The 26,447-nt window shown below is 38.4% G+C and overlaps 1 protein-coding gene across 1 annotated transcript in view; it reads right to left on the bottom strand.

Annotated features, from left to right (window-relative positions):
* itga8 (integrin, alpha 8) overlaps positions 1-26,447 on the bottom strand; it is a 109,384-nt gene that overhangs the window by 18,202 nt on the left and 64,735 nt on the right. The window contains exons 16-22 of the mRNA XM_053611348.1: positions 26,370-26,425; positions 25,419-25,573; positions 21,304-21,441; positions 21,110-21,177; positions 20,662-20,809; positions 16,779-16,871; positions 7,226-7,305 (exon numbers count right to left, since the gene is read on the bottom strand). Of these exons, the coding sequence (XP_053467323.1) occupies positions 7,226-7,305; positions 16,779-16,871; positions 20,662-20,809; positions 21,110-21,177; positions 21,304-21,441; positions 25,419-25,573; positions 26,370-26,425 (738 nt within the window). The remainder of the gene's footprint in view (positions 1-7,225; positions 7,306-16,778; positions 16,872-20,661; positions 20,810-21,109; positions 21,178-21,303; positions 21,442-25,418; positions 25,574-26,369; positions 26,426-26,447) is intronic.

Below are 26,447 nucleotides of genomic sequence, written 5' to 3'. Positions count from 1 at the left end.
AAGCCTATACTATAACTATTATTACTATATCATTATGGATTATCACTATGCCATTAGGGCTGATAGGGAATGTTTGATACAATTGTATATAGATACACACTGAAATACTCTGACTAGTGATTACATGTTTGACGAACACAAGTGGTTTTTACGAGTTGAAAACTCCTAATTACCGTAATTCCAACATGATGTAAAAGACAGCGGGTCTCAGAAGGGGAAACATTCCATTATAAGTGTATGGTTGTCCTTTGGGGAGTACTAAGAGTGTGTATGTGTTGTCTGGTTGGACTACAACAATACTGCCAACTGTCTCGCCAATCATTCCACTGAGAACTGCAAAAACTCAAACTAACCACACACTCGTCACCAAAAACATTATTATTTGCCCAAAAGTATGCGCGTGCGCACACACACACACACACACACACACACACATGGTTGTTGAAGTCTGGAACTAGTTGTTTACATAAGTGTCAATCTTAAAGGAAGCTTCAATAGTGATCTGGTTCAACCTCAGTGGATAAAACACAGTACACACTCTTCTCAGTGTCATAACACTGCTGTGAGGAACAAAGCACAGACACACAACTCTTCTATCATGGGACATCAGAGACTGACAGTGTGTATCAGTGCACATCTCCAGACCACAGAGAAACACAAAGCTGTGCGGATCGAATAACTGGCAAGAAATCTACTCTGACTGGCGAGTAATCTACATATAAACCCACAAATAAAACATACACACACACACACACACACACACACACACACACACACACACACACACACACACTCAGTGGCTATAAAATAAAAACAGTTGTTTATGCCAGGCGAGCTGTTCTAGGTATTTCAGAAACTGCTGATCAGCTGGGATTTTCATGCACAACAGGCTCTAGAGTTTACACAGAACAGCTAGGGCTGCACAATTAATCGAGTATTGATCTCGATTACGATTTTGACTGCAGACGATTAAATAAACATGTTCGACTACGATATTGACGTTTAAAATTCGTCCTCCGCTCATAGAAAACTCCTCTGCATATCAAATCAAGCGCTTCCTAAACTTACAGCCAGTCACCATAGATTAACGCAGGGATGAAGTCATTTTGTAATGCCAAAAACTAATCGAGTTAGCATTTTAGCCGTTCGGTTCCATCGTCCCGAAGTCAATGGGTTTTTTGAATGGGATTTTCATTAAAAGCTTGAAATAAGGTCTGTGGTGAACACAAGCTCAAAATATTTTCATGTTTAATTCTACAACATAAAATACACCAGTAATACCCTACTCGTTATATATATTTTTAAAGCTTTTACGTGTATTGTAAAATGCAGTTGCTAATATATTGCTAAATGGGACTACAGACGTTGTTGGGAACATTAAATGTCATCATGCCGAACAGGAAAAAACTTTGCAGATAAACTGGTTCGGGTATGCTGTGCACAATTCCCCCCCAAAAATGTGGATGAAAAATCCGTATTATGGAAAATGTTTTAAATCAAGTTTGGAAAAGTTGTTGGAAGCTTGGTGATGGTGATGTTGAAGTCGAGCGACCGTGGTGTAGTTCGTTTATTGCATACGGTTAGCTTTTTATTTCTGGTGAATTTAGGCTTCAAACTTCATAAACGTTGTGTTCATCTGTGAAAATTATCTTAATGGACTAAACGTGTTAGTATTGTAAAATTTTGTTGATCACAGAGCTCTTTTTTTTTTTTTTTTTGCAATAATCCAAAAGCCTGTGGGAAAATCCTATTGGGTTTTTGTTGAAGGAACCGGTGTGATGCTAACTTCCCGGTTCCGGTACAAAATGACGTCGTCCCTGCAACACTCTAATGGGTGATTTGGCTGCGTATCTCCTCCTGTAAACACTGTTACTGCCTATAGTATTTTCTGGTAGAGAGCAGGATTTATGTTTCCCTCTATTATTGCAAGTTGCCCAGTCCCTGAAGCAGCAAAGCATCCCCACACCATCACACTTCCACCACCATGCTTGACCGTAGGTATGATATTCATATTATGGAATTCTGTTTTTGGTTTACATCAGATGTAACAGGACCCCTGTCTTCCAAACAGTTCCACATTTGACTCATCAATACACAGAACATTCTCCCAAAAAGGTTTGAGGCTCACCAAGGTGTGTTTTGCCAAAATTCAGATGGTTAGTCCAGTTTCATAGATTTGGTGAATTAGTAATGCTTCAATAAATAGCATTATCATTTAAAAACTATATTTTGTGATTACTCAGGTTGACTTTGTTTTATCATAGATTTTGTTTTCATTTCTGAAACCATTTAATATGAGACATACACAAAGACAGAAGAAATCAGAATCTGTATACAAAAAGGGGCAGTTAGTGCTCTCCTCCAAGTGTGTCAAGTCACACTGTGATGAAAAGTTTCAACGGCTTCATGTGTCTTGGAGGAAGCACACCCAATGAAGTTGACACTTTTCCTATAACAGTAGGTCCCTAAGTGTTTTACTCTGTGTCTGTGCCTAATCTCCAGGGTTGAATAGACTCACATTTTGATTTTACACCTGGTCATTTTATATGTGTTTTGAGTAAAGAATAATATCCAGATAGGGAATATTGACATAAACATGAAAATATACTCATAGTGGATTTAAAACCACTTCAGGAAGTCTTAAGATGCATTTTAGCCAGATATTATACAAGTGTAAATACATTCGTCTCTCCAAGGCACGTTTGACTCTGTCAGTATATTATATCAGAATATACATGGTCCCTGACACTCATGGAAAGATTTGGACAGATAGTAATAAACATGAGAGATGAGATGATAATTGTTTTGTGGCTTTATTTTTTTCCCATGGTGATTCAGGGTTTATTTATAAATTTATTTATTTTGGTTTTATTATTTTTGTCCAAAGGTTAGAGATGCTAAACGTTTAAACTACGTTTCCCTGAGACGCTAACTTCTTGGAGTTTGTTTTCTCAACCCAATAGGAAATCTCTCACAACACTATAAAATAACATAGCACTTCTCAACTGGTGGGTCAACATTTACCTCAGATGTATTGGTAAATTACTTACAAATGGTATTGTATGAGTACAATTACAAAGTAATGACACTTAGCATTGACCGCTAGCCAACTTTTCTCCACGGTGAGAAATGTAAACATTGTGTCACAGCTTGTGAATTCTGAAGTATCACACAAAAAAAAACCACTTTCAAAGTAGAGAATACTAATTCAAATGGAATCTTTTCACAAACATGACACCATTTGAGCGTAGCTTCAGATCACGGTAACTAGCAGGTGGAAGTTTTATCAGTTGATTAACAGAAAGAAAGACACAACATTGTTCAAGCATGCAGTTTCTCTCGCTCTTTCCTGCATTTGTTTCTTCTCAAATGATAATGAGGATGATTTTTAATGGACTGTGACATGCACTTAACATAAACCACCTTAACATAAACCACCTGGTGCACGTGCACACACACACACACACACACACACACACACACACACACTCACACACACGATACAGTGGAGTGGCTTTACGGTATGAGATCAAACCATAAGGGAGATTTCCCTCCTTGCCTTCCTTTAGATTAGCAGTGTGCCAGCTTCTAACAACATACCCTCATAGCACACTCCTCCTGCAATGTGTGTATGTGTGTGTGTGTTGTATGTGTGTGTGAGATCTAGAAACAACACAGGATCAAGTGTTATTATAACACATGTTCTCAAATGCCGCCCTAAAGAGAGGACAAGGACAAGCAAAAGAATGAATGTTTGGACATCTGTGAATGTGTGTGTGTGTATGTGTGTGTGTGAGCATGGCTTTGCTTTTGTGTCTCAAGTCTTTCCTGTAGCAGGAATAAATTTTGAGAAAACTGTGTGTGTTGATGAAAAAACTCAATCTGAATGTCTAACACTAATGTTTTTGGTTAAATCAGTCACCCCATGTAGCAAAATATCTAAAAAATGTACAGGGTGAAAACAATCCGCATTTTGAAAACACGTGTCAGGGTAGCACCAAATTGACGCTGAACTACATTTCCCATCAGCCCCAGCATTTCACATAACTAATCACTAACCGCTATCACCTGTGTCTCGTTTCACCCTGATTAACACCTCTATATGGGTTATTGATCAGAAGGTCAGGGGTTCAAGTCCTGGCGCTGCCAAACTGCCACTGTTGGGCCCTTGAGCAAGGCCCTTAACCCTCTCTGCTCCAGGGGTGCTGTATCATGGCTGACCCTGCACTCTGACCCCAACTTCCTGGCATGCTGGGGTATGTGAAGAAAACAATTTCACTGTGCTGTAATGTATAGGTGACCAATAAAGGCTCATTACCATCATCATTATCATTATCATTATATAAAGCTGCGTTCACGCCATGTCGCAATTACCAGCATTACAAGATTCCGACTTGTATAAAGCCCTCATGTCCTCGTAGAACTCGTAATTCCAACAAGGAATTTTCGGAGAGCTCCGATCAGTACCACCTGACCGCTGCAAGGTCATGCGGAAACACTCAAAAGCCATATAAACACTTACTTACACTACCTGATGCACTTTCTGTGTTCTTCGATATTTAGCAATAGCATAAAAAAATGTGTTTTAACGTTGTAATTATGCAATTTGCAGTTGTCAAGAACGACAGCTCATACGGATTCAATTTGGCGTATAGACACACGTAATTCCGAGTCCGAAGACGTGAACAGCTCCCAGTAGTACGACCGTGTTGTTGTCTAGTAATTACGGTAATCCCGACATGGCGTGAATGCAGCTGAAGTTCTAGTTTGCAAGCACCTCACTGTCAAGCTTTCGTTGTCGTCATGTTCGTGTGTTGCCGTTTGAACCATAGTCTCGCTCATAGTCTGCATGTTTGGCCTTCTATCTCATGATCAGGTTTTTGTTTCTGCACATGCATCCACTGCCTTTACAAATCCCTGACAATTCATGTGTTATTAAGTGACCTGCAGGATTTGTTACGAGTCGACAGACTTGCTTTCTTGGAACACACACACACCTATCATTCTTAGGCACTTCAACTGACTTATTTATCACTGTATCTACATCATAATACACGTAAACCTATCTCGAATCTCAGTAAAACCTCAGTAACTAAAAAGAAGTTGTTTCAAAAGCCTTATTGTTTGTTAAGACATATCTTGTTTGCTTGATGGTGATAGACAAGCTAGATGTCCTGATGATCTCCAACTTGCCCTCAGAGAGCAAAAATTCAGCCCACATACACATAATAATATTTTTCTATGTAGATCTTCTGCTCTGTCTTTATCAGAAGATAAAGTTTAATAAAGCTGGAATGAAAACTGACATTCCAGGACTTGATTACAAAAACGGCTGGCCAACACTCACATCACAGTGAGTACTGACCCTGGACAAACCCCCCCCATGCACACGCACGCACGCACACACACACACACACACACACACACAGAGAGCTGACAAGTGTTAATGACTGACGGATCTGTACTGTATCTAGTGTTGAAAGTTTGAGGACATGTGTGTGAGGACTTACACAAACACACACACACATTATTAAAGCTGGAGACTTCTGTTTGAGGAATGTAGTGTTGATGGAGCTTTGGTGCAGTGTGTGCATGTGTGTGTGTGTGTGTGTGTGTGTGTGTGTGTGTGTGTGTGTGTCTTCCTGCATTATTTAAGCTATAACAGGATAATAGGACTGTGTATTCATGCAGGGAGCGAGAGAATAAGCAGAGGAAAGAGAGTTGAGGAAGGAGGTGAAAAAAAGGTGCAATAAAGGAAGCTGAACAGAAAGAGATGGAAAGCAGAGGACAGTTAAAAGCAGGGATGGAGGGAACACTGGGAAGAAGGTAGGGAGGCAAGTAAAAGCAGGACGGATGGAAAGAGTAGGATACAAGTAGTACATGAGGAAGGAGCAAGGGAATGAAAGGAACAGCAGATGATGGGATGACAGAGAGAGGAACGGACAGAGAAAGGACAGCAAAAAAATGGGATAGAAGAACAGGACAGAAGGAGAGAGTGAACGCTAACTGAGAAGAGCAGAGGGCAAATGGGAAGAGAGAGAATTAGATAAAAAAAAAGTATGGACTACAGAAAGATGGACAGCAAGCTCACTAAGTGGAGTAATCGAAGGACAGAAGGTCAAAAGGACAGAGGGATGGGATAGAGGAGGCACAGGAAGGATGGAAAGAAATACAGACGGAGGAAAGAATGAGAAAGAGTGATAGAGAGAACAGAGAATGAAGGGAGAGGCTAAAACTCAAGGGGGTGTTTATAAGACAGTGGGAAAGGATGGAAAAAAGCAAAAGACAGAGAGAAGGAGAGCAGAGAATGGAACGAGGGACTTAAAAAACAGAAGGAAGAAAAGTAAGTAGCAGGTGAGACAGAATGAATGAGAAAAAACAGAGGATAGGAGGGAATGCATAGAGGAAAGGGTGATGTATAGCAGGAAAGATGGATAGAGAAAGGGGTGATGGTTAGGATAAAGAGATGGAGAGAGCAGAGGCAAGTGAGATGAAGGGAAAATGCTGTACTGTTGAATGCTCGATTCTGATTGGTCACAAATTTGACAGTGCTTCCTGCTGTAATGTTTATAGTAATGCGCTTGTTCTAAGAGGTCATCGTTTCTATAGAAACAATTTAGACAAGATCTTTTTTATGTACGCTCCACATTAATGGATTCGGAAAACGTGGTGAGGAGATGTTAGCAATTTTGGAAGGAGTCTCCAGTGTCAGCACTTTGTATCAAAAGAACTCTGTAACTATAGATGGAGAAATGTACAACATATTGTTGATTCATTTTAAAAAATGGGTTCGTTGGCAAGGGCAAATAAAACACTTCTGGTTGTGCTGTTTCAGGAAAACAATCAAGTTCAAAGTGGTAAAAGAAACTCTGCTTTATGTCAGGCCGCATCACACCACCCCATCGTTGATTATTTTCCCATAATAAAGTATTTTATCCCTTACTTAATGATCATACAATGAAGATGAAAACAACTTAAATGCCACTAATCTATAAATGATCATGGAATGTTTTTATTGAAAAAAATATTATGAATGTGAGACTATATTAAGTAACAAAAACACCTCATGTTCATCATGTGTCCATAATATTACGCTTCTGAAAGCTCCACATTCTTCCACATCATCTTAGAAAGACCCAAAGGTGTCAAGCTTGTTTGATTTTTAAAATTTTTTTTTACAATTTTTGAATAGATCATAGAACATTGGAAAGGATGTGTATCTCACCTGTGGATCTGCAGCTCAAAGCCAATGCGAGGTTCAGCGTCTTCTAACCTCTGGACGGAGAATCGCAAACCAAAAGATACCTGGAGATATAGAGGGAAAGAAAGAGGGATGAGAATGAACGTCAGGAATAACAGTGGTGTTGCTCCACCATTATTATTATCACCACAGCCTTGTTGGGTTTGAAAGGTGACTCATTGTCACTGCTCAATGGCAAAAATGCCATGACGTCATGCCATTTTACTTAGTCACAAAGCTACAAACAGACTACATACCCCGTTTCTCTCTCTCGCTCTCTCTCTCTCTCTCTCTCTCTATATATATATAAAACTGTGCCCATATGTTGCAGTTCATTATTTGGATTGTGATAACAGCTAATGAAGGCCAGCACTGTGGCTACAGGCTCTACGCTAATTACAAAAGCCCATAAACAGACACCCCCCCCTTCAACCCCCCCCCTTCATCCCCCTCCCCATGGAAACCCCGTACACTACAAAGTGGAGGGGTGAGAGGAACAAGTGCTGTTAAACTTTAAAGCCAGAGCCTCTTTTTGTGGTTACTGCTTGAAAAAGTCCAAGAGTCGGTAAAATTTCTGCGACTAGAACGCCACATTTCTCTGCACGTATTTCATCAAAGCTTCAAGATTTACAAGAATCAGATCGTATATTTTTGTGGCTTCCAATTACTCTAATGAGACAATAACTTTCAATCAAAAGGTCCTTAAAGAACCCAAAACAGATTAGGGTGCAATTAAAGGGAAAATGGAAAAAGCAAAGGGTTTGGTGCAGCAAAGGTATGAATATGAAGAATATCCTCCATTTTTCTCAAATCATTTCCAATTTCATTTTCATTTAATAAATATGTGTAATACAAGCAGATATTAACTGGGGGACAGAAATTAAGACCAAGACTAATTATCCCAGTATGCCCATCCTCTCTAACTACCACAGAAGGCCTGTCTTTGAGTGCATATATGGAAATGACAGCCATTCTGAGTGGGTGTGTTCTTAAGACCATATATGGAAAAGTCGAAATGTCTTCTCGGTCTTTAACTGGGTAGAACTGGGTAGAAGGAAGGCTTAAATTCTAACCTTAACTTGCCTGACAAAATAATCAATGACGAGGTGGTGTGATGCAATCCAACATCAAGCAGAGTTACTGTTACTTGTAAACAGCATGTCCTGAAGTGTTTCGTTCCTATCATACAACAGCAATTGACACTGGAGACTCCTTCCATAAATGTTAAATAAACGTGACCTTACAGAAAGCTTAACCAATTCAGCAATTGTACTTTAAAGAAAAAAAAAAGAGTTTATTAATAACTGTAGATGACATGGCACATGGGCCATACAAGTCCCTGTGATTGAGTTGTTACTATAGAGATGACTAACATATGTAAAATTTTGAACAGGATGATCAATTGATGATGAATTTTTATAATTTTGTCTTCTGGGAAACATGTAAATATCCTATGTAGCTTCTGAAGGGCTATACTAAATGAAAAAGAAAGATCTTTAAACAAAATAATATGTGAAATAGCTTATTCAGGGCAGTACTAAGTAAAAAATACACAGTGCAATTTTTATGATCCCTTTTTTTTATTATTTATTTTTTAATTATTAACATTTTGCACATTCTGCAAGGTATATCGAAACTTATGACCTCAACTGTATTCCTGCCCTGAACCCAATGTTCCCAGGACAGGCTCCAGACCCACTGTGAATCTCTAATTCAAAGAGTGGAGTGGAAATGCGGACTCAGTTCCTTCGCGTTTACGAGGTTAATCCAGGACACCATATAGCTCCTTTTATGTGACTTAGGGACAGGGTTGGGTTTGATCGAGCTGTAGACACTTCCTCACAAATGAATCCGTAAAGAATCAAAGGAAATCAGCAGTGCAGCTCAGCTGTGTGTCATTAACATGCGCCGCTCCATCTGCAATCCCTTTTTCCAATTGTTTTCAGCCAGAAGCATCCAAACTATATGAACCCCTACTACCCTAGTGAGAGAGGAAAAGTGTGGGAGATATTAAAACAATATGTTTGTTTCAGTAACGTCTTCTTATAGACAGACTAGAAAGCAACACCGAGGGAGTCGAGTATAGTTTTAGCGAGCCTGTCTGTTAACAACCTACGCTCAGAGACAAGGTTCCTAAATTACTGGCATTCATACAAATTAAAAGTCATGATTTCACTCAAATATTTGAGACAGCTGATGTGTCTCTCCTGTATCTAACAACACCGCAATAACAATGTCTTTATTGTATGACTTCAGAATTCGCTGAATATACAAGATGAAACATCCAGTTGATTTAAGTTAGAGAGAGACAATTTATTAAAATAGATGCCTCTCTTGTAATAAACATGTCTGTATAACTAGTGTCAACTCATTTTACATTTGTTTTAAACAATGCAAAACATTTTCGCAGATCCTATACAAAGCCAGACTCATGACATGCTGAATGTACAAATATAAACTCCTTCTATATTATGAGATGCATTAAACCATGAGTGAATGATGTTGTAATGGTGAAAGGGCGAGATACAGAGCACATGTCATCCTCAGAGTTGCTGTTGAGAGCATGCACTATGAGCAGAGTGCAGACAGAGTCCATATGTCTGCAGACAGTGAAACAGGGGTAAAGCTGCACTTTTGTTTGAACCCTGTGTCCTCTTGACGAAGTCTAGAAAAGGACAAATGGTATGGTGAGGACACTCTCGGGTTTTGTCTATAGTTAGGGAATGAAAGAAACCACATTTTTGTTTGAGAAGTTTTGCATATTTTCTAACGCTAGTTTTTTTTTTTTTTTAAATCCTGCCTCAGTCCAGTGTGCTTGGAATTTCCATGTTCTCCCCATGCTTCGTGGGTTTCCTCTGGGAACTCTGGTTTCCTCCCCCAGTCCAAAGACATGCATTGTAGAATGAACGGCATTTCCAAATTATCCGTAGTGTGTGAATGGGTGTGTGAATGTGTGCGTGACTGTGCCCCGCAGTGGGATGGCACCCTGCCTTCAAACTCGCCATCTTCAGACGATAAGGTGAATGCTATTCTGTTACACCACCCAAGAGCCAATACATTATTTCTATTATGCCAATAAACAATCCGAAACAAAACAGACTGACTTTACAATAATCCTGCATAGCACATACTGGTCATTTCCTTTTGAACATTATCACATACATTCACAGTTTTGACAGTTCCAGCATCTGTCTTACATTTTGCTGCCTCTCAGCAGTTACTAAGAAGGTTTTAGTAGGTTTTATATAATAAACTAAAGGAATAAAATGTAAAAGTACTTTATAGTAAACTGATATTTTCAAATAAACTACCATTATGACATTATAGACTGAAATACCTCCAACTCTACAAAGCTGAATACAATTTTGACTAGAAAAACGTCAAATCAAGATATTCACAATGGAAAACTTAAAATCAAGATATTTACAATGGAATTTCAATAAAACATCTACAGTGAAAATTCCTTTTTTAAATATATATGCTGAAAGTTTAAACTACACATAATTTCAGAATGACATAGATGCCGTGTACTTCTGATTAATCATATATTACCATTGATTTACATGAAATTTTAATTTCTCTTATCTACAAAGACATTTTTATTAGTTGAGTTCTAGATATCTGGTCAATGTTTCTAAAACAGTCAAATTCCCAGTTACAGATAGCAATAATAACATTTTTACTAGCGTTTTCCATTTATATACAGATTGTTTCAAATACATTAAAGTTGCTTATATCACATATGCCACTATTTATGTATTTTTTAGATTTTACAAATTGAGAGCATTTATAACAATATTATTGCTTGGAGCTTAACCAAAAATGCTAATATATGGTGTCAAAAAACTTTGCCTGGAATTAGGGCAAATGGTAGCTCATTAAAAAGAAAAACTGGACAGCAAAAGCACTCTGAATCATTCCCGCAGCAGCAGATCAGTATGAGCCTGTTTAAAGCGTTAATTATGAACGTGCTTGTACTGTTATTAATTGGCATTCAAGCAGTTGAATGGCTGAGTGAGTAAAAGTTGGAAATACTGGGGGTGTGATTTGTGGACAGGAACGAGAGTTCCAATGTTCAGTCCGTACAGGATTTTTTTTTTATTGTGATTGTTTTTTGTGCTTTTTTTTTGCGGAAAACTACTTGAATTGTTGAAATTGCAGTTGCAAGAAATTGTTTTGCATGGTCTTTCACAGTGATGTTTGTTGGTAAATGAGATCTTTTAGCTGTACTCATGTTCAACGCACGTAACTAGAAGAGGGCTTTGGCTGAATGCGTGCTGGGATGACGTCACATGGTGTGTTGTGATGATGTCACATGATGCATCTTGGCTCAAATCTGTGGAAAATTTGTGGTAATTTTGAAAAATCGCAAGCTCCTCTGAATACTGCAGAGTTTCCTTGATTTTGCCTTCATTTCGATTGCAAAATCCTGGAGGTACTGAATGTTGTTGTACTGCACCTACTAAACCACTAGAGTTAGAAAAACACCAAGTCATCCAAGACATTTGGAATCTTCAAATGAGAGCTTAAAAGGCTCATATTTCATAACATTTGTCCATTCCACCCCTCTAAATGCCATTGTTAATTTTGATGTACCATGGCCTCTGGATGGACCACCTTGAAAGAAGTGTGTGCAAGAAGTGGCCAAGGCTTTTTTGTTCTTTTTTTTTTTTGGTCAGATCACATCCCCCATGTGCTTCCCATGTGGTTGCTCATGACGTGCTGGAGGGTGATGGGAACATAAATGTGTATGAGTGGGGTAGGGGATATGTCACAGGGCTTAACTGGTGCCATGTTAATTTGGCCCATGTGAGCTTAACCCTGCAGGCTCCAATGGTGAGCTCTGAATCGCTGAGAACAGCATACACCAATCTGGAACATGTTAAGCTCAATGCATCCAACAGACACACACACACACACATACACCCATCCATCCTTCCCTCTCTCTCTCATTCATTATTTATTCAACTCTTGCTATTAAGCCACAAAGACAGTCTCTCTATTCATCCTCTGTCTCTCTCACTCGGTAAACAACCTCGGTCATACTGTCTGTCTTTCTCTCCTACTCCTACCACAAGGCAATTCTTCTCTAAATGTCTTCTCTCTCTCATGATCAAACAACCATTCATGTCAAAACAATTCTGTCTCATGATTCTCAATCTTCCATCTCTGTGAAACCACAGAGAAACAACTCTCCCTCCATTACTTCACCATGTTTCCTTGTGCCACCATCTCTCTAGCATCTCTTTCACATATCATCTACATACAGTACACCTTCCAGTTCACCGTCACTTCAAGTCTGCTTCTCTGTTCCTTCTTTCTCTCATCTTGGAAAAGAAAACTGAACCAGGCCGATGGAACTTTCCTAACGCCTAACACTAAAGTGCATTTCAGATAGAAAATGACGACCTCTCCCCCCTACTTTCCTCGCTCTCAAACCTAATTGACCTGCTCCCCTCCCTCTCTGTCTCCAGCGTCGGCTTTGAAGACAAGTGGCTCCATCTCATTCCAGGCTAACAGGCGGAAACACCAATCAATCATCCAGTCATAAGAGTGAGAGACCCCTTGGCCACAGTCTCTCAACCTAAAAACACTAAATGCTTGATCAGCACTGTGTGCGCATGTTTGCACTAGAAAAGTGAGTCACAAGGCAAAATAGCGCCACTCTGGTTTGGAGATCATGAGTATTAAGTGGGCTGAGCAGGAGTAATAAAATTCTAAACCACACTCCCCGTATCCTGCAGAGGAAAGCATTTACTAACTTATGTGTCAAATTAGAAGGAAATTAGCATTCACTTTGCCCGGCTTTAACCAGCACGGCTATCATAACAAGAGTGAAGAGGAAAAGACTGAAACGTCTTTAAAATCCATCCCAGTTTCAGCTTTATCCTCGGAAAACATGGGCTTTAAGATCTTTGGGAAAAATTTGCCCATTTCCGAGAAATCCTATCTTCTTTCTCTTCTAAAGACTAAGGCAAAGTAAAAGTCAGCAAGAGCTAAACAAGGATAAATCATGAATGAAGTGTTCAAGTCATACGAGTGTAGTGTACCCTGAGGGCTCAGGGGAAATAGGAAACTGATGGGTAAGCGACAGAGGGAGGGACGAAGGGAATGATGGAGGGGAAAAAGCAGAGAGAGAGCAGCTGCACGAATTTTATTGAACATCCTTGGAATGTCACCCGAGCGTTCAGTGGGGTCGCAAGTCTTTAATCACCAGATGAGTTATTCAAAGTAAAATATCTGATTGCATTTTTGAACCCACACACATTTATTTACATATTTATTTACTTATTTGGCTAAAGGGTTAGCTGCTGTAACAACTGACCATGACTACACATACAAGAATCATATTTACTGTGACATCTGAAACTGAGAAAAAGAATGACAGAGTGATGGAGAGGTGAAGCACACAAATGTAAACAGTGTTTAAAGGGTGACCATCAGAAAAGTCTCACTTCACTGCTATCTTTTTTAAAATTGTAATAATTATGAGGCCATCTGGGGAAAACCTGCCAGATATCATACTTATATCATACTTTGACTTCATTCTACTTTAAGAAGCATAAATATATAAACATTTTTCCGAAATGTTTTCTATTTAGTCTACTTTCTAACCTTGTTTTGGCTTTCTGTCTTGTTGATTAAGAAGCCAGTTTAACAAAAACATTAGTACATGCAGTCAGTTTGCCTAAAGATGTCTAAAACTTTTGCCTAGCTAAGTGTACTTTTCTCACAATTTGATCAAGGTTTTGGAGTTCCAGCTGAGGAGGAGAAGGATGATGATGATGATTAGGTGTTGGGCCCTTGAGCAAGGCCCTTAACCCTCTCTGCTCCAGGGGCGCCGTATCATGGCTGACCCTGCGCTCTGATCCCAGCTTCCTGACAGGCTGGGGTATGCGAAGAAAACAATTTCACTGTGCTCTACTGTATATGTGACCAATAAAGACTCATTATTATTATCATTATGATGACGACGCTCCGTGCCGCTCCTGAGAGCTCATCTCGAGAAAAATAGTCACATGAGACTACCCAAACCTCAAATATTAATCATGAACTAATATACTGACTAAGTAATTAAGTAATTTCCACTACAAAGTACAAACACTATAACTATAAAGAGAACTGCATCTGGAACACTCACCAAAGTTCACACAAAATCTCACTAGCCAATGAAAATAAATCGCTGTTAAGCCCGCCCACACGAGCCTTTTGTGCCAAAATGGCGAACGTAAACTTCCACAGCAATGTTGCTGTTTTTCATGCTTTAGTAACACACACACACACACACACACACACACACACACACTGCGCCACTCATATCAGGAGATGAGAAGATGCTGTTTTATGAACACATCTGCATAACAGCTTCATTCCAGAGGTTGCACTGGACCAGAGCCATAATCACCATATGAATGAAGGTGTCATGTCACTCTAAGTTCAATTTAATTCAGTTAAATTATTTATAGTTCCTTTAAAAATAGACATTGTAACAGCGCAGAGATCTGGATGTAGATCTTGATTCAAGAATTCAAGTATAAATTGTCCACTCCAATGGCATACAGCTGTGCTACTCTACCAGTAGCAGCTCATGACAACAGATTTTGGTCAGGCAGGATGTCATTAATAATCAAACAATATAAGGTTGTGAGACTATCACACTTCACTTAAATTTTTAGAGTAATAGGCAGTTGAGAGTCGACAACATACAGTCATGCAGTATACAGTCTACAATGTACAGGCACTGGAAAAAGAAATCCGGGACACAAGGCTATATATTACATTTACTGTATTTGGCAGACACCCTTGTCCAGAGTGACTTACACTTATCTCTTTCTGAGCGATTGAAGGTTAAGGGCCTTTTTCAAGAGCCCAACAATGGCAGCTTGGTAGTGCTGGGGTTTGAACTCATGACCTTCTGAGCAGTAGACCAACACCTTAACCACTTATCCTACACAGGGCCACAGGACAGCCTGCTGGAGCCTATCTCAGGGAACTCGAGTCACAAGGCTGGGGACCACGTAGACGGGGGACAACTGCACACACATTCACACACTACGGACAATTTGGAAATGCCAATCAGCCTACAACACATGTCTTTGGACTTGGGGAGGAAACAAGAGTACCCGATGGAAACCCCTGAAGCACAGGGGAACATGCAAACTCTGCGCACACAGGGTGGAGGAGGGATTTGAACCCCCAGCCCCCGAGGTTTAAGGCAAATGTGCTGGTCCCTATTGTAGATCAAAGAAAATAAATTGTTCTATTCATCCTAGACAACCTGTATACAGTTAAACTTGTTCCAGTTGCCACTTTTGACTAGCAGGTGCAATAATAATTGTATGGAAGCTAAGTGGCCAGTGAGTTCGCGGCCCCACGATCGTACTCCACCTAGAAAGGCAAGCATATCAATGGAACATCGGTTTATATCTGTCAAGCAGTTGAGCCACCACTGTACTCTACACAATGTAAACTATGTACAATGTAAAAGACAGCTTTTACTGGATTAAAATATATTTTTGAAACTTTTTACTATATAGTTCAACTAAATCCTGCTATACCTAAACTTAAACTGTTTTCAAGTAAAACGTCCATTGGGTGCTTTCCTGAGACTGTGATGATATTTCATCTGAAGTAACACATACACACAGACATAGTCAAGTATGCGTCTGGTCTGGACCTTGGTAGTTTCAGATGAAATAGTTATGTCTTCAATTTTGAGGCTGTCAAAAAGGTTTCAATAGACATAAATTGTATATACTTGCAAATGACGTCTTTTACTGTGCGCCATTAATATAGTAATACATATAAATGACTACATACAATCCTACATCCAGATCCTGAGTACAAAGAAATACTGTAAACACTCTGTTTTTCTCATCTCATTTTGGGAGGAGTTCAGCATTGGCATTGGGACAGTTTCCTGGCTTCCTTTGTCAATGATGCAAACAATTTATATTTGCAGAGGGAGAAATAAAAAACAAACAAAAAAAAACATAAATCCTGCTTCAGAGGTTCAAAACCATACTGATAAATGTTTCTTATAAGAGCCAGTTATTTATTTCTTCTCCTTTTTTCCCCCATCTGTCTACTCTCCCTATACTTTTTTTTAAATCTCTCAAACATTTTAACCTAGTCAGCATGGCAAAAAATGTTGGTTTCCTGTTTGATTTAATAATTCAAAGAAATGGCTTGGTGAGAGCAAAGTATCGTTTATAGTGCTGCACTCCTGCTGAAGTCTACACATTTAACGATTAATGCAGCTAATTTTCCACCGCTAGCTCCCCCATTTTCAGTTAGGTCACTCTAGTATTAATCAACCTTTTTCTATTGAACAATTTACCAGTACCAAAATGAAAAAAATGAATGGAACGTCAGCTGAACTAAGTTCGTCTGCCCAATCAAACATGTATAAAAGATGGAAAAGAAGGTGAAACAGAGCCTCAGATACATCTAGTGAGATAGAAAATGAATCCTTATCATGTGAGGAAATTTTCTCAAAAGGTAATACATGGAGAAATATAAAAGGGAGTTTTCTTACATTTGCTCCAGCCACCATTGGGTTTCCTAATTCACACACAACCGACTGGGTGTCATTTCCCATCCTGTGCTCACAATTCAGAATCTGTAGGTCCTGAAACAAAGAGAAAAAACCCCACTCAATTATATCTCATTAAAGCAGCAATTATTCTGGAGTTTCACATCACTGTTTTCTTTGCTGGGGTGAACTAAAAATTAGGAGATACTGTTGTGAGATCCTGTCATGATGTGTTTTTGAAACTGAATGGTTCAGTAAACAACTAATGTAAGCTAACAAGTTTTTTTTTTTTTTTTGTAACTGGGAGCAACAAGCAGTAAAAAAGATGACACAAAAGTCCAATCTGATGGATGGAAGTCGCTCCATGTTGTGAAGAACCTACAACTGCCCTCTTGTTTTTTTTTTTTTTTAAATCTCACACTTGACAAAAGTTCTTGAATTTGTGGCATTTACTAACATAAAATCAGCGCAAAGCAAAATGAATTCCTACATGAAAGCTGTTTTCACATTTAATTGAATTAGCTGAGCGTTCCTTTACAGCCTCAACATACTTCATGCAGAAAAGTTGTTCAGTGTATGACATGCAGGGGCTTTGCTCACTGAGTCGTGTGCATGTCGTGATGACTGAACTTCATGGACAATCATGCTAGGTGACCAAGCCTGTCATTTGAAGTTTGCATACCCATACCTCTTCGTCAAGGGATTAAAAAGACACACAAATGGTTTTAAATTCATGGAGTGAAACTGGAATGACTTGTGTTCTATCATTTGTTTGTAGTTCAGCAACTCCTGCATTGCTGGAGTTTATGCTGACACTTTCTTCCTGTAGTCATGGAAATTTGAATAGCGCCACCTGCAGTACTGGAGCACTCGTATTCGACAGTCAATATGAAGCCACAAGCGTGTAAGGTCACATAGGTGGTTTTATCTGTGCGCAATGCTCACAGATGACGTCGCCGCATTAGGTATAACTACGGAAAGTTTTTTTTCATACATTTACTGGCTCTGCTACAGTATTTTTTTTTCAGTTGCTCTGTTCGGTCAGATGAAATACTTTGGTGATTACTATAGACAAAAATGCTGACTCATTTCCCTTTCCTGAGTACCTTTTATCAGGACTGGAAAATGCATCAAAGTTATTTTCTGTGGTAATTAATCACATACTATATATGAAGTACACAGAGATTAGTTAAAAAATACAACACAAAAAAAACCCGCCACAGGAGTATTCCTATAATATTAGGCTTAGCATCATATCCTCCCGTAGCGCAGTATGAGTAAACACAAAACCAGGCACAAACTAAATAAGCTGTTCTATTTAAAGTCACAGATAAGGGACCCTGTGGCGTGCGGTGAAGAGCCGTGGGAGGAAGAAAGGAAATATGGAGAGAGAACACGAGTGTGATGAATTCAGTAATGGCAATAACATAGTACATCTCTGAGGCCTCCCATCCTGTCATCTCTTTCCCACTCTCTCAATCATCTCTCTCTCTCTTCCTCTGCACCTTTGTCTCACCATACATCTCCACTGCTGGCAACTGCTTCCTCTCGGCCAAACAGAAACGTTCCCAAGGGAACACAGCCTGATGCAGTCATGTTAATCACATTACAAGCCACTCTCTAACATGTGCTGCAATTACCAGAGAGAGACCACGCCTGCTAAACTAATAACACAGTGAAAGAGTGTAGTAAAGATTGTGATCTTAATAGTCTGTTTAGTTCTGGATAGAGAGAACTATTATATCAGTATTCATGTAGATTGCATGAATCCCTCGGTTCCATGTGCCATGGTGGAAAATCCCATGCTGTGTGCAATGCATCTTGATGCATTGTACATTTGTGGCTTGATAAAGAATGTTAGCTGTAATTAAATCAACATTCAGCTCATTCCAGGCTTGTTACTCCATGTTTGTGTTTTTAGTTTTCTGGCAGAAATGGGTAGCAGATTGGAACATGCAAAGCATTCGGACTAAACACAGCAAAATGGATGTTCCACAAGCCCTCTTCAAACAAGCATCATCGTAAACGTAAAACTAAGCTATTGTACTGAAGTTAATACAGTTCCTCAGAGAGCAAACAAACTAAATGGCAGAAAAATAATCTAAACTCTAGGATGGAATGGAGGGCCCAAAATAGACAACAACAATGAAGAGAACTCAAAGAATGAGTCGTATTAATCGGACTAAGTTCAAAGGACTGAACTGAATATTTAGTCTCACACAAAACCACACTGTTAAATCACAACATACAATTGCAAATTGTATACGTCCACTAGAATTTACTGAATTTGGGCCTCATTTATTAAAACGAACAAATTTATTCGTAAATCATTCTCAGGAGCAATCACATTAGAAATTTGGTATTTATGAAAAGCTAGTTATTTCGGGAAAAACTCGTTCGTATCCTATGTGAGCTCCTGGAGTTATGTAAATTTCCATATAAGGAGACTCACTAATTTGATCACAACTCGATTGATTGACTTCAAATTGTATAATAGTCAAGACTTACAGCAATTTTGTATACAAAATACACTGTCAAGTTTAAAACGATTAATTACTTTCATTTCACGCACAAATTTAATAAACATTTTATTAAACAGTCTCTCCAGAATTTAGCGATCGCAGAAATGAATGCAAAGTCGAACATGAGTACAGCTAAAAGGTCTCATTTACCAACAAACATCAATGTGAAAGACTGTGCAAAACAATTTCGTTAAATTGCAATCTCAAGTAATTTTCTGCAAAAAAAACCCTCTGCAAATTGTATTGCAAATTTGGGAAAAAAACCCCCCACAAAAATCCCAATCCGTAAAATGCTTTATGGACCGATTAAACTCAGTTGTCCCATATTATTAACTCCAAAGAAAGCAATCCATAATAAATCCATAAACTGGGGGCAGTGTTGGCTTGGTGGTTAAGGCTCTGGGTTACTGATGGGAAGGTTGGGGGTTCAAGCCCCAGCACTGCCAAGCTGCCTCTGTTGGGCCCTTGAGCAAGGCCCTTAACCCTCTCTGCTCCAGGGGTGCTGTATCATAGCTGATGCTGCACTCTGACCCTGACATGCTGGGGTATGCGAAGATAATAATTTCTCTGTGCTGTAACGTCTACGTGACCAATAAAGACTCATCATGAATTAAGACCAAAAGGATTAGCCATAGCCATTCAATTGTAGAAAAAAGTAATGGCTCCCTCAAAAAAAGGAGTTCGAGTTAGTGTGTATTAATGGAAGCTGACGAGTTGCAGTGGCTGAGCTGCATTACTGGAAGATTTAGCACACTCCGCAGTTACGAGATGCTCATTCACCGTTTAGTCCTCGTTTTGTTGTTTTCAGCTTTCTTTGCGCATTGCCTTTCATGGAATTTTGTTAGTGTCACTAACTGTAAATCCGCTTCTCTTGGTATTTTACAGCTGATGGACATTTTGGAACATATGCACGTGAATTGTAGACAGTGCTATCAAAATATATCCTAACAACCACGATTTTGTTTATCGGCTTAGCATGCAGATTTAGTAATTCTGCTCTGGTTACCATAATCATCCTCTAATAATCTGCAAATTGAACATGATAATGTTCATAGCCATTAAATCTATTTCAAAAGATCACAAACTGAGCTAATATACTGTATATAATCTAAATCTGGTCTTTTTTTCCATTACAAAAATACAAAGAAAGCCGTTGTTGCTGTTTAAAAAAAATCTAACCGAAATGAATATATGAATATAATCAAAATCATGACAGGGAATCATGACATTTATGACAGGGAGCACAGAATCTCCCCATTACACTGAAAACTAAGAGATTCTACACAGATTAAAGAGCAGAATCACTGCCTTGTATAATCTTGATAAAATGTAATGAGAATTACATTGTGGGTAATGTGGTTTACCTCCCGTCGGCGCTCCATGCCATTGTAGTCCGCCTCTGGTGGGAGATGCACCACAAGCTCCGCCTCATATGCGCCTTCTCCATGATTGGCTGCCATGATGGTAAGCATCAGTGGGTTTTCATCACCAATGGCCAGCTCTGTCCGGTCCCTACAGTTGGCAAGTAGAAAAATAAATGAAATACTTAACACTATTTAAATGTTTTCATTGCAAATGGTAAAAGCTTTCATAGGTTTAAAAAAAAAAAAAAAAAAACGCTTTAAAGCTTTTAATGTGAGGTAATGTAGGGAAAAACCCTACAACACACTATCTTTGAACATCCAGATAAAACATGGCCTCGATCAACTCCACACAACATAAACGACACGAGTACAGCTCAGCTCTTCAAAGAACTCAAATAAACAGGAAAACGTTCACTTTCGGGCACACACACGGACAAGATGGACTCACATTTTAGCGAAGAGCTCAAGATCTGGGACACACATGTTGTCCTCTCCACAGTCCAACAAGATGTTCGCCTGAGAGCAAGAACAAGGACAAACAAGTCTCTAATTGCTGTTGTACAATAACATATACATTCGTCTTGTATTTTAGTGATGTCTTCTGATATAAGCTCATTTAGACACACACACTCACACACACACCTGTTCACGGTGCAAGGTCATGCTGTAGTGATCCAGTATGGGTCGTAGCTGGAGGCCAGATAAAGGAGACGTCTGATCCAGACTGTAGTTCAGAGCTACACTGATAGGACTCAGCTTATCTCTAAATTCCGTCTCATTCTGAAGAAAAACACCAACAAAAAAATATTATTTTGTGCAAGACGTCTCCTAGTAACTCTACTGCCATGATTGAACTCTTTTTACCAGCAGCCAAATTTCCATCTATTTTGTGTTCTCCATTAAATATATCTGTGATGTCACACTCCACAGTAGTGCTTAATGGGTCATATGAAAATAGACAGTCAGGGCTTTAAGAATGTACAGAATATTTTCATAAATATTAAATTTTTTTTTTTTTACCTAGCCTGCTAGGTTTAAATTATAATTTTATTGTGGCAGTTGTAAACATTGTTTTCCTATCAACAAAACTTTAGGCCCTATTTACACTAGTGCGTTTTTGTTTTAAAAATGGCATAACGATCTTCAGAAACGATATCCGTACACACTACACGACTGAAAACGCATGTCACATGACCATTCAAGCACACTAGGCATGCGCATGCAAGTGTAAACAGGAAGTTGCTAGTCCAAACTGGCGTTCCATGTAGGGCTTACGCTGCTTGAAATGAGATTTGTTGCCGATTGTAAATGAACACTTTACAGTTGCCTTTATGACTGTAAGTGATTCCCTTCAAATGCTATTGAAGTTAGAAATGTGTATACCACTGTCGTATGTAACTTTAGAGAGGGTCCCTTAATTTGTGCATATCTGCGAATATCGAACGTCAAATGTCAAGCCAACTTTATGCCAGTCTGCTAGATTTGTCTTCTCTTGTGGCTTGTCTGTACAATCCCACCACTACTCACACAACCACCAGAGTTACAATAGTATCGGCAATCCATTGCTCTTCCTGTGAGACTCGGATGTGAAGACACAGTGTACTGTGAGAAAAGGTTAATTTGTTATAACTCTATCAATTTCTTCTTTTCTATTAGAACACGTCATATTAAAAAAAAATAAAAATCCATTTACAATTTCATGCTGTGGAACATCTATCTATCTATCTAAACAAGTTAATTCCTGATATCACTTCTGTTATAGCAGCTATCAGCAACAGTAGTTTTTCTCTCCAGCGTCTCTTTTCTCTCTCTCTCGAAGGTAATAAAATTAAAAATGCAGCTTGTCATGTTAAAAAGAAACTGAAAAAGCTGTGATGGAAAACTCCATCCAAAAATATATAAATATGTCCTTAACAGAAAAATTTGACCATATCAAGAATTACACACTTTTCAAAATCTGTTCATGTAGAGCATCTCTGCGTAAGCTGTTACTATAGAAATGATAACGTATTAGAAATGCAGCTACTCTCACAGCTGCTGTTACAGAAAATTAATCAACACATTCTGACCAATCAGAATCGAGAATTCTACATCAATGTCCTATAATGGATTTTAATTTAGTACATTTAATGTCGACACATTTGCAGTACATTATATATAGTTTCAGAAGAAATCGTATCGTGAAACAGGTATTTGAGTGGTTAGAGTTTAAGGAATCAATAGGACTTTTTCAAATTAAGATTTTAAAATGAAATAGGATGACAATTTTTGACAAAAATAACAATCAGTTCTGTTATTCTTTTCATGATATTACATAATACACAGTATATTACAACATCTGCTGCCATGTGTTCTGAAGATGTTTCTAATGGACAGAGAACTAAATAGTGTACAATGCACTGTTGTATGTAGTGTGTGTGTTACATGAGATCTCAAATGCATCAGTTTTCCTCCCCTCACTCTCCTTCCTGCTCTGTTCCTATCATCCTCTGACATCACAGTATGTGCTTGGAATTTTAAAGAAATCAGATAAAATGGTTTAATAAATGCCTCTGTGCTGCAGAGCCAAGGACAACAAATAAAACCCTTTAATTAAGTTTAGGGAGTTGGGGTGTTGTGCGTGTGTGTGTGTGTGTGTGTGTGTGTGTGTGTGTGTGTGTGTGTGTGTACTCTGATCCATAGGGAAATGTTCCATTGCAGTCTCATGGTGATACAGTAATGAAAGCGGGTTATATCAGATTAACAGAAGGCTGGGTTCTGGGATTAATCATTAGTGACTTCCTCTACACACACACACACACACACACACACACACAAACACACACACACCCTCAACAAACTGACCAAGCATCTCAGTAATGAAGCAATCTTCATTTGATAAGAGTGTGATTTCTGTCTGATTTGGCTAAAAGTCTACTTTCCCAGAGTCCATATCAGTCAATCACAAAATTCCAATTTTTTCTCCTTAACTCATTAACCCCTGCCATCATCAATAATGAGAATCTGTTCCTGGTTCAGTGTGTAGTCTCACGGATCAAAGCTAGAAATATTTCACTTTTCACAGCAATACTACAAGCTGCTTGGCTTGGCCCATAAAACCCTTTCCCATGGTTCTGTGTCCTTCAAATAAACACATATTAAAATATTTCAGGCTTATTTGGACTCTTGTGGTCATTTTGAAGACACTCTAAAATGTATGGAATACAATTTGTGATGCAGAGCTTCGCATGATGGTAACTACATCTGGGTATTCTAGACAGATCTGAAACCAAATGAATGCTAGGTTCCCATATGATAATGATGATGATGATAGTAACAATAATAATCATCATCATTATTGGCCATTTTATACATAAAGGTGCACTTTGTATACTATATTACTGGCTATACTTATTGCTGCGGAAACTGACAAAAAACTCAGTGCCAGATGTCTGTATGTCGGGAGGCTTAGCAAAAAAAAAACAAAAAACAAAAAAACTACTGTGTGTGCTATGGTGTGCCTGATATTAATGTTCCATTTATTGTACCTCATCAAGAAACTGTGACCTGTGCCAAGAACTGCCTACTAAATGAGCTCTGCAAAATATTTATTGCGGTGTAAAAGCCCTTATGAAGTGGTACGGTCAAGGCAGACTGCTTGGGACTGAAAAGGAAGTTCAGTTATGATGATGTGCTAGTATCTAAAGTTCTTTTTAAATAAATTTTTTCTTTGTCAGAATATATAAAATGTGTGAAGGACATTAATACAAATAATTTTCCAATTGATTCCTATTGGTTTTAAAAGACAGAATATACAGAGTAAGCTACTTTGTAAATTAGTTCCTCCAGAATTTTGCTTGATTTTGCAATCACAGAAATTCATGCAAAATCAAGTAAAATCCGCGATATCCAGAGGAGCTTGCAATTTTTTATAAATTACCGCAGATTTTCCACAGATTCGGGCCAAGACATGCCGTGTGACATCATTCGTGCATTCAGCTAAAGCCCTGTTCGATTCTCGTGCACTGAACATGAGTACAACCACATGAATGTAAGAAATTGAACTTTGGTTTTCACGGATTCTTCAGTTATCTGTTCTGAGTTAATGCATTGATTGCATTTGCATGTGCGAAGGTGATACATAGGTTGCATTCTGTAACATGGATGCATTGTTTGCATTCGTTGATGCATTGGCTGCATTTTGTTATGATGATGATGGATCCTGTCAATATGTCTGCATTCTGTTAAGTTAATGCATTGTTGGCATGCTGTAAAATTGAGGAATAGCTTGTGTTCTGTTAAACTGCAAAAGAGTACAGATTAACATAAAACCATATAAAACAAAGGGCACTTTAAAAATGAAAAGTATGTTTTTTACATTTTATGTTAATGAATTTCACAGATTCATATTTGAACTGGAATGTTGAAATTTTATTCTTCATTTTTTTTTTTAGGATTCTCCTTTTATATATAAATATATATTAGATATTATATATTAGAGAGCCCAATGGTTCTTGAGGTCAGAAAAGTAATAAAAATGTGTATTGACTGTTGTCTGTGGTATACTTTTTAATTATAGTAAGTGATTACATATGTGTTTTCACTGGAAGTAGTTTAAAAGAAGAATCCTCTGCTTGAAATTTCGCCAATTCAGGTAGTTTTCCACAAAAAGATGCAGAAAAAATACAGTTTTGAAGAGGGGATTAAAGAGGAGTTATGGAAGTCAAACTTATGAGACAAGATGGCATGATGAAACTGAAAGGGCCAGATTTGCTTACTCTCAGGTAGATGGTGTGGTTCAAGCATCTGTGCCGATCTCGCTGGCCCAGACGCATCTGCAGCGAGCGGTGGTGCTGATGTGAGTCGAGGAACAGAACCCGCTTCACGGCACCTCGCTGCTTTAGTGAGTCTAACTGCAGCTCCATGTTCAGAGCTGAGAGAAATTTGAGGTTTCTTATTAATATTGTATATGTAGTTAGTGTAGAAATAAAGGCAGAATCATCAACAAACTGTGTTTATGATAATCTGTATTCTATTATATTCAATTCTGGAACCAAATATGTTATAATCCACTGTCTCTTATAATATTAATAAGCGTAGATAAACAGTGGGGGAAAGTTTTGAACACATCAACATTTTTTTCATTAAATATATTTCCAATGAGGCTATTCACAATGAAATTTTCACCAGACATCAGTATTAACTCAAGAAATCTGGAAATTTAAAGAATTCACAACATTAAAGTCCATAAATAAAGTTATGTGTAATAAAGTGGAATGACACAGGAAAAAAGTATTGAACACACTAAGAAAAAGCAGTTCTCCAAGGCAAGGTAAGGCAAGGAACCAGATGAAATTCTTTATATTTCCGGATTTCTTTAGTTAATACTGATGTCTGGTGAAAATTAAATAATAATTAATATATCATATATCATTTGCTTTCACTCGCATGTATTCAATGAAAAATGTTTGAAAAAGAACAAACCTAAACAAGGTCTCAAATGTAACGGAAATTATTTTTTTCATAGCATATGTGCCATATTTTCCAGATAACAAACCAATAACCCATTATAGAAACAACCAAATGAACATATTTTGATGTAAAGTGCTTTTAAATTCCTTTTAATTAACTGAATTGTAAGTCACAGCAGCTGCTAGAGACAAAAAATACTCTTTTGTAATCAGAAATATAAGGTATACACCAGTAATGATTTACCAAATTTGACTTACCAACGCTGTCTGGGATTCCAATACCAGAGACTTTAGCACAGACGTCCACTCTCAGACTGAAAGAGAGCATAAGCAGAC

The sequence above is a fragment of the Ictalurus furcatus genome, chromosome 23, assembly GCF_023375685.1.
Source record: "Ictalurus furcatus strain D&B chromosome 23, Billie_1.0, whole genome shotgun sequence".
In the NCBI taxonomy this organism is placed as follows: domain Eukaryota; kingdom Metazoa; phylum Chordata; class Actinopteri; order Siluriformes; family Ictaluridae; genus Ictalurus; species Ictalurus furcatus.
Note: the sequence above shows the minus strand (reverse complement) of the source record. Positions and strands in the feature narration are given on the sequence as shown.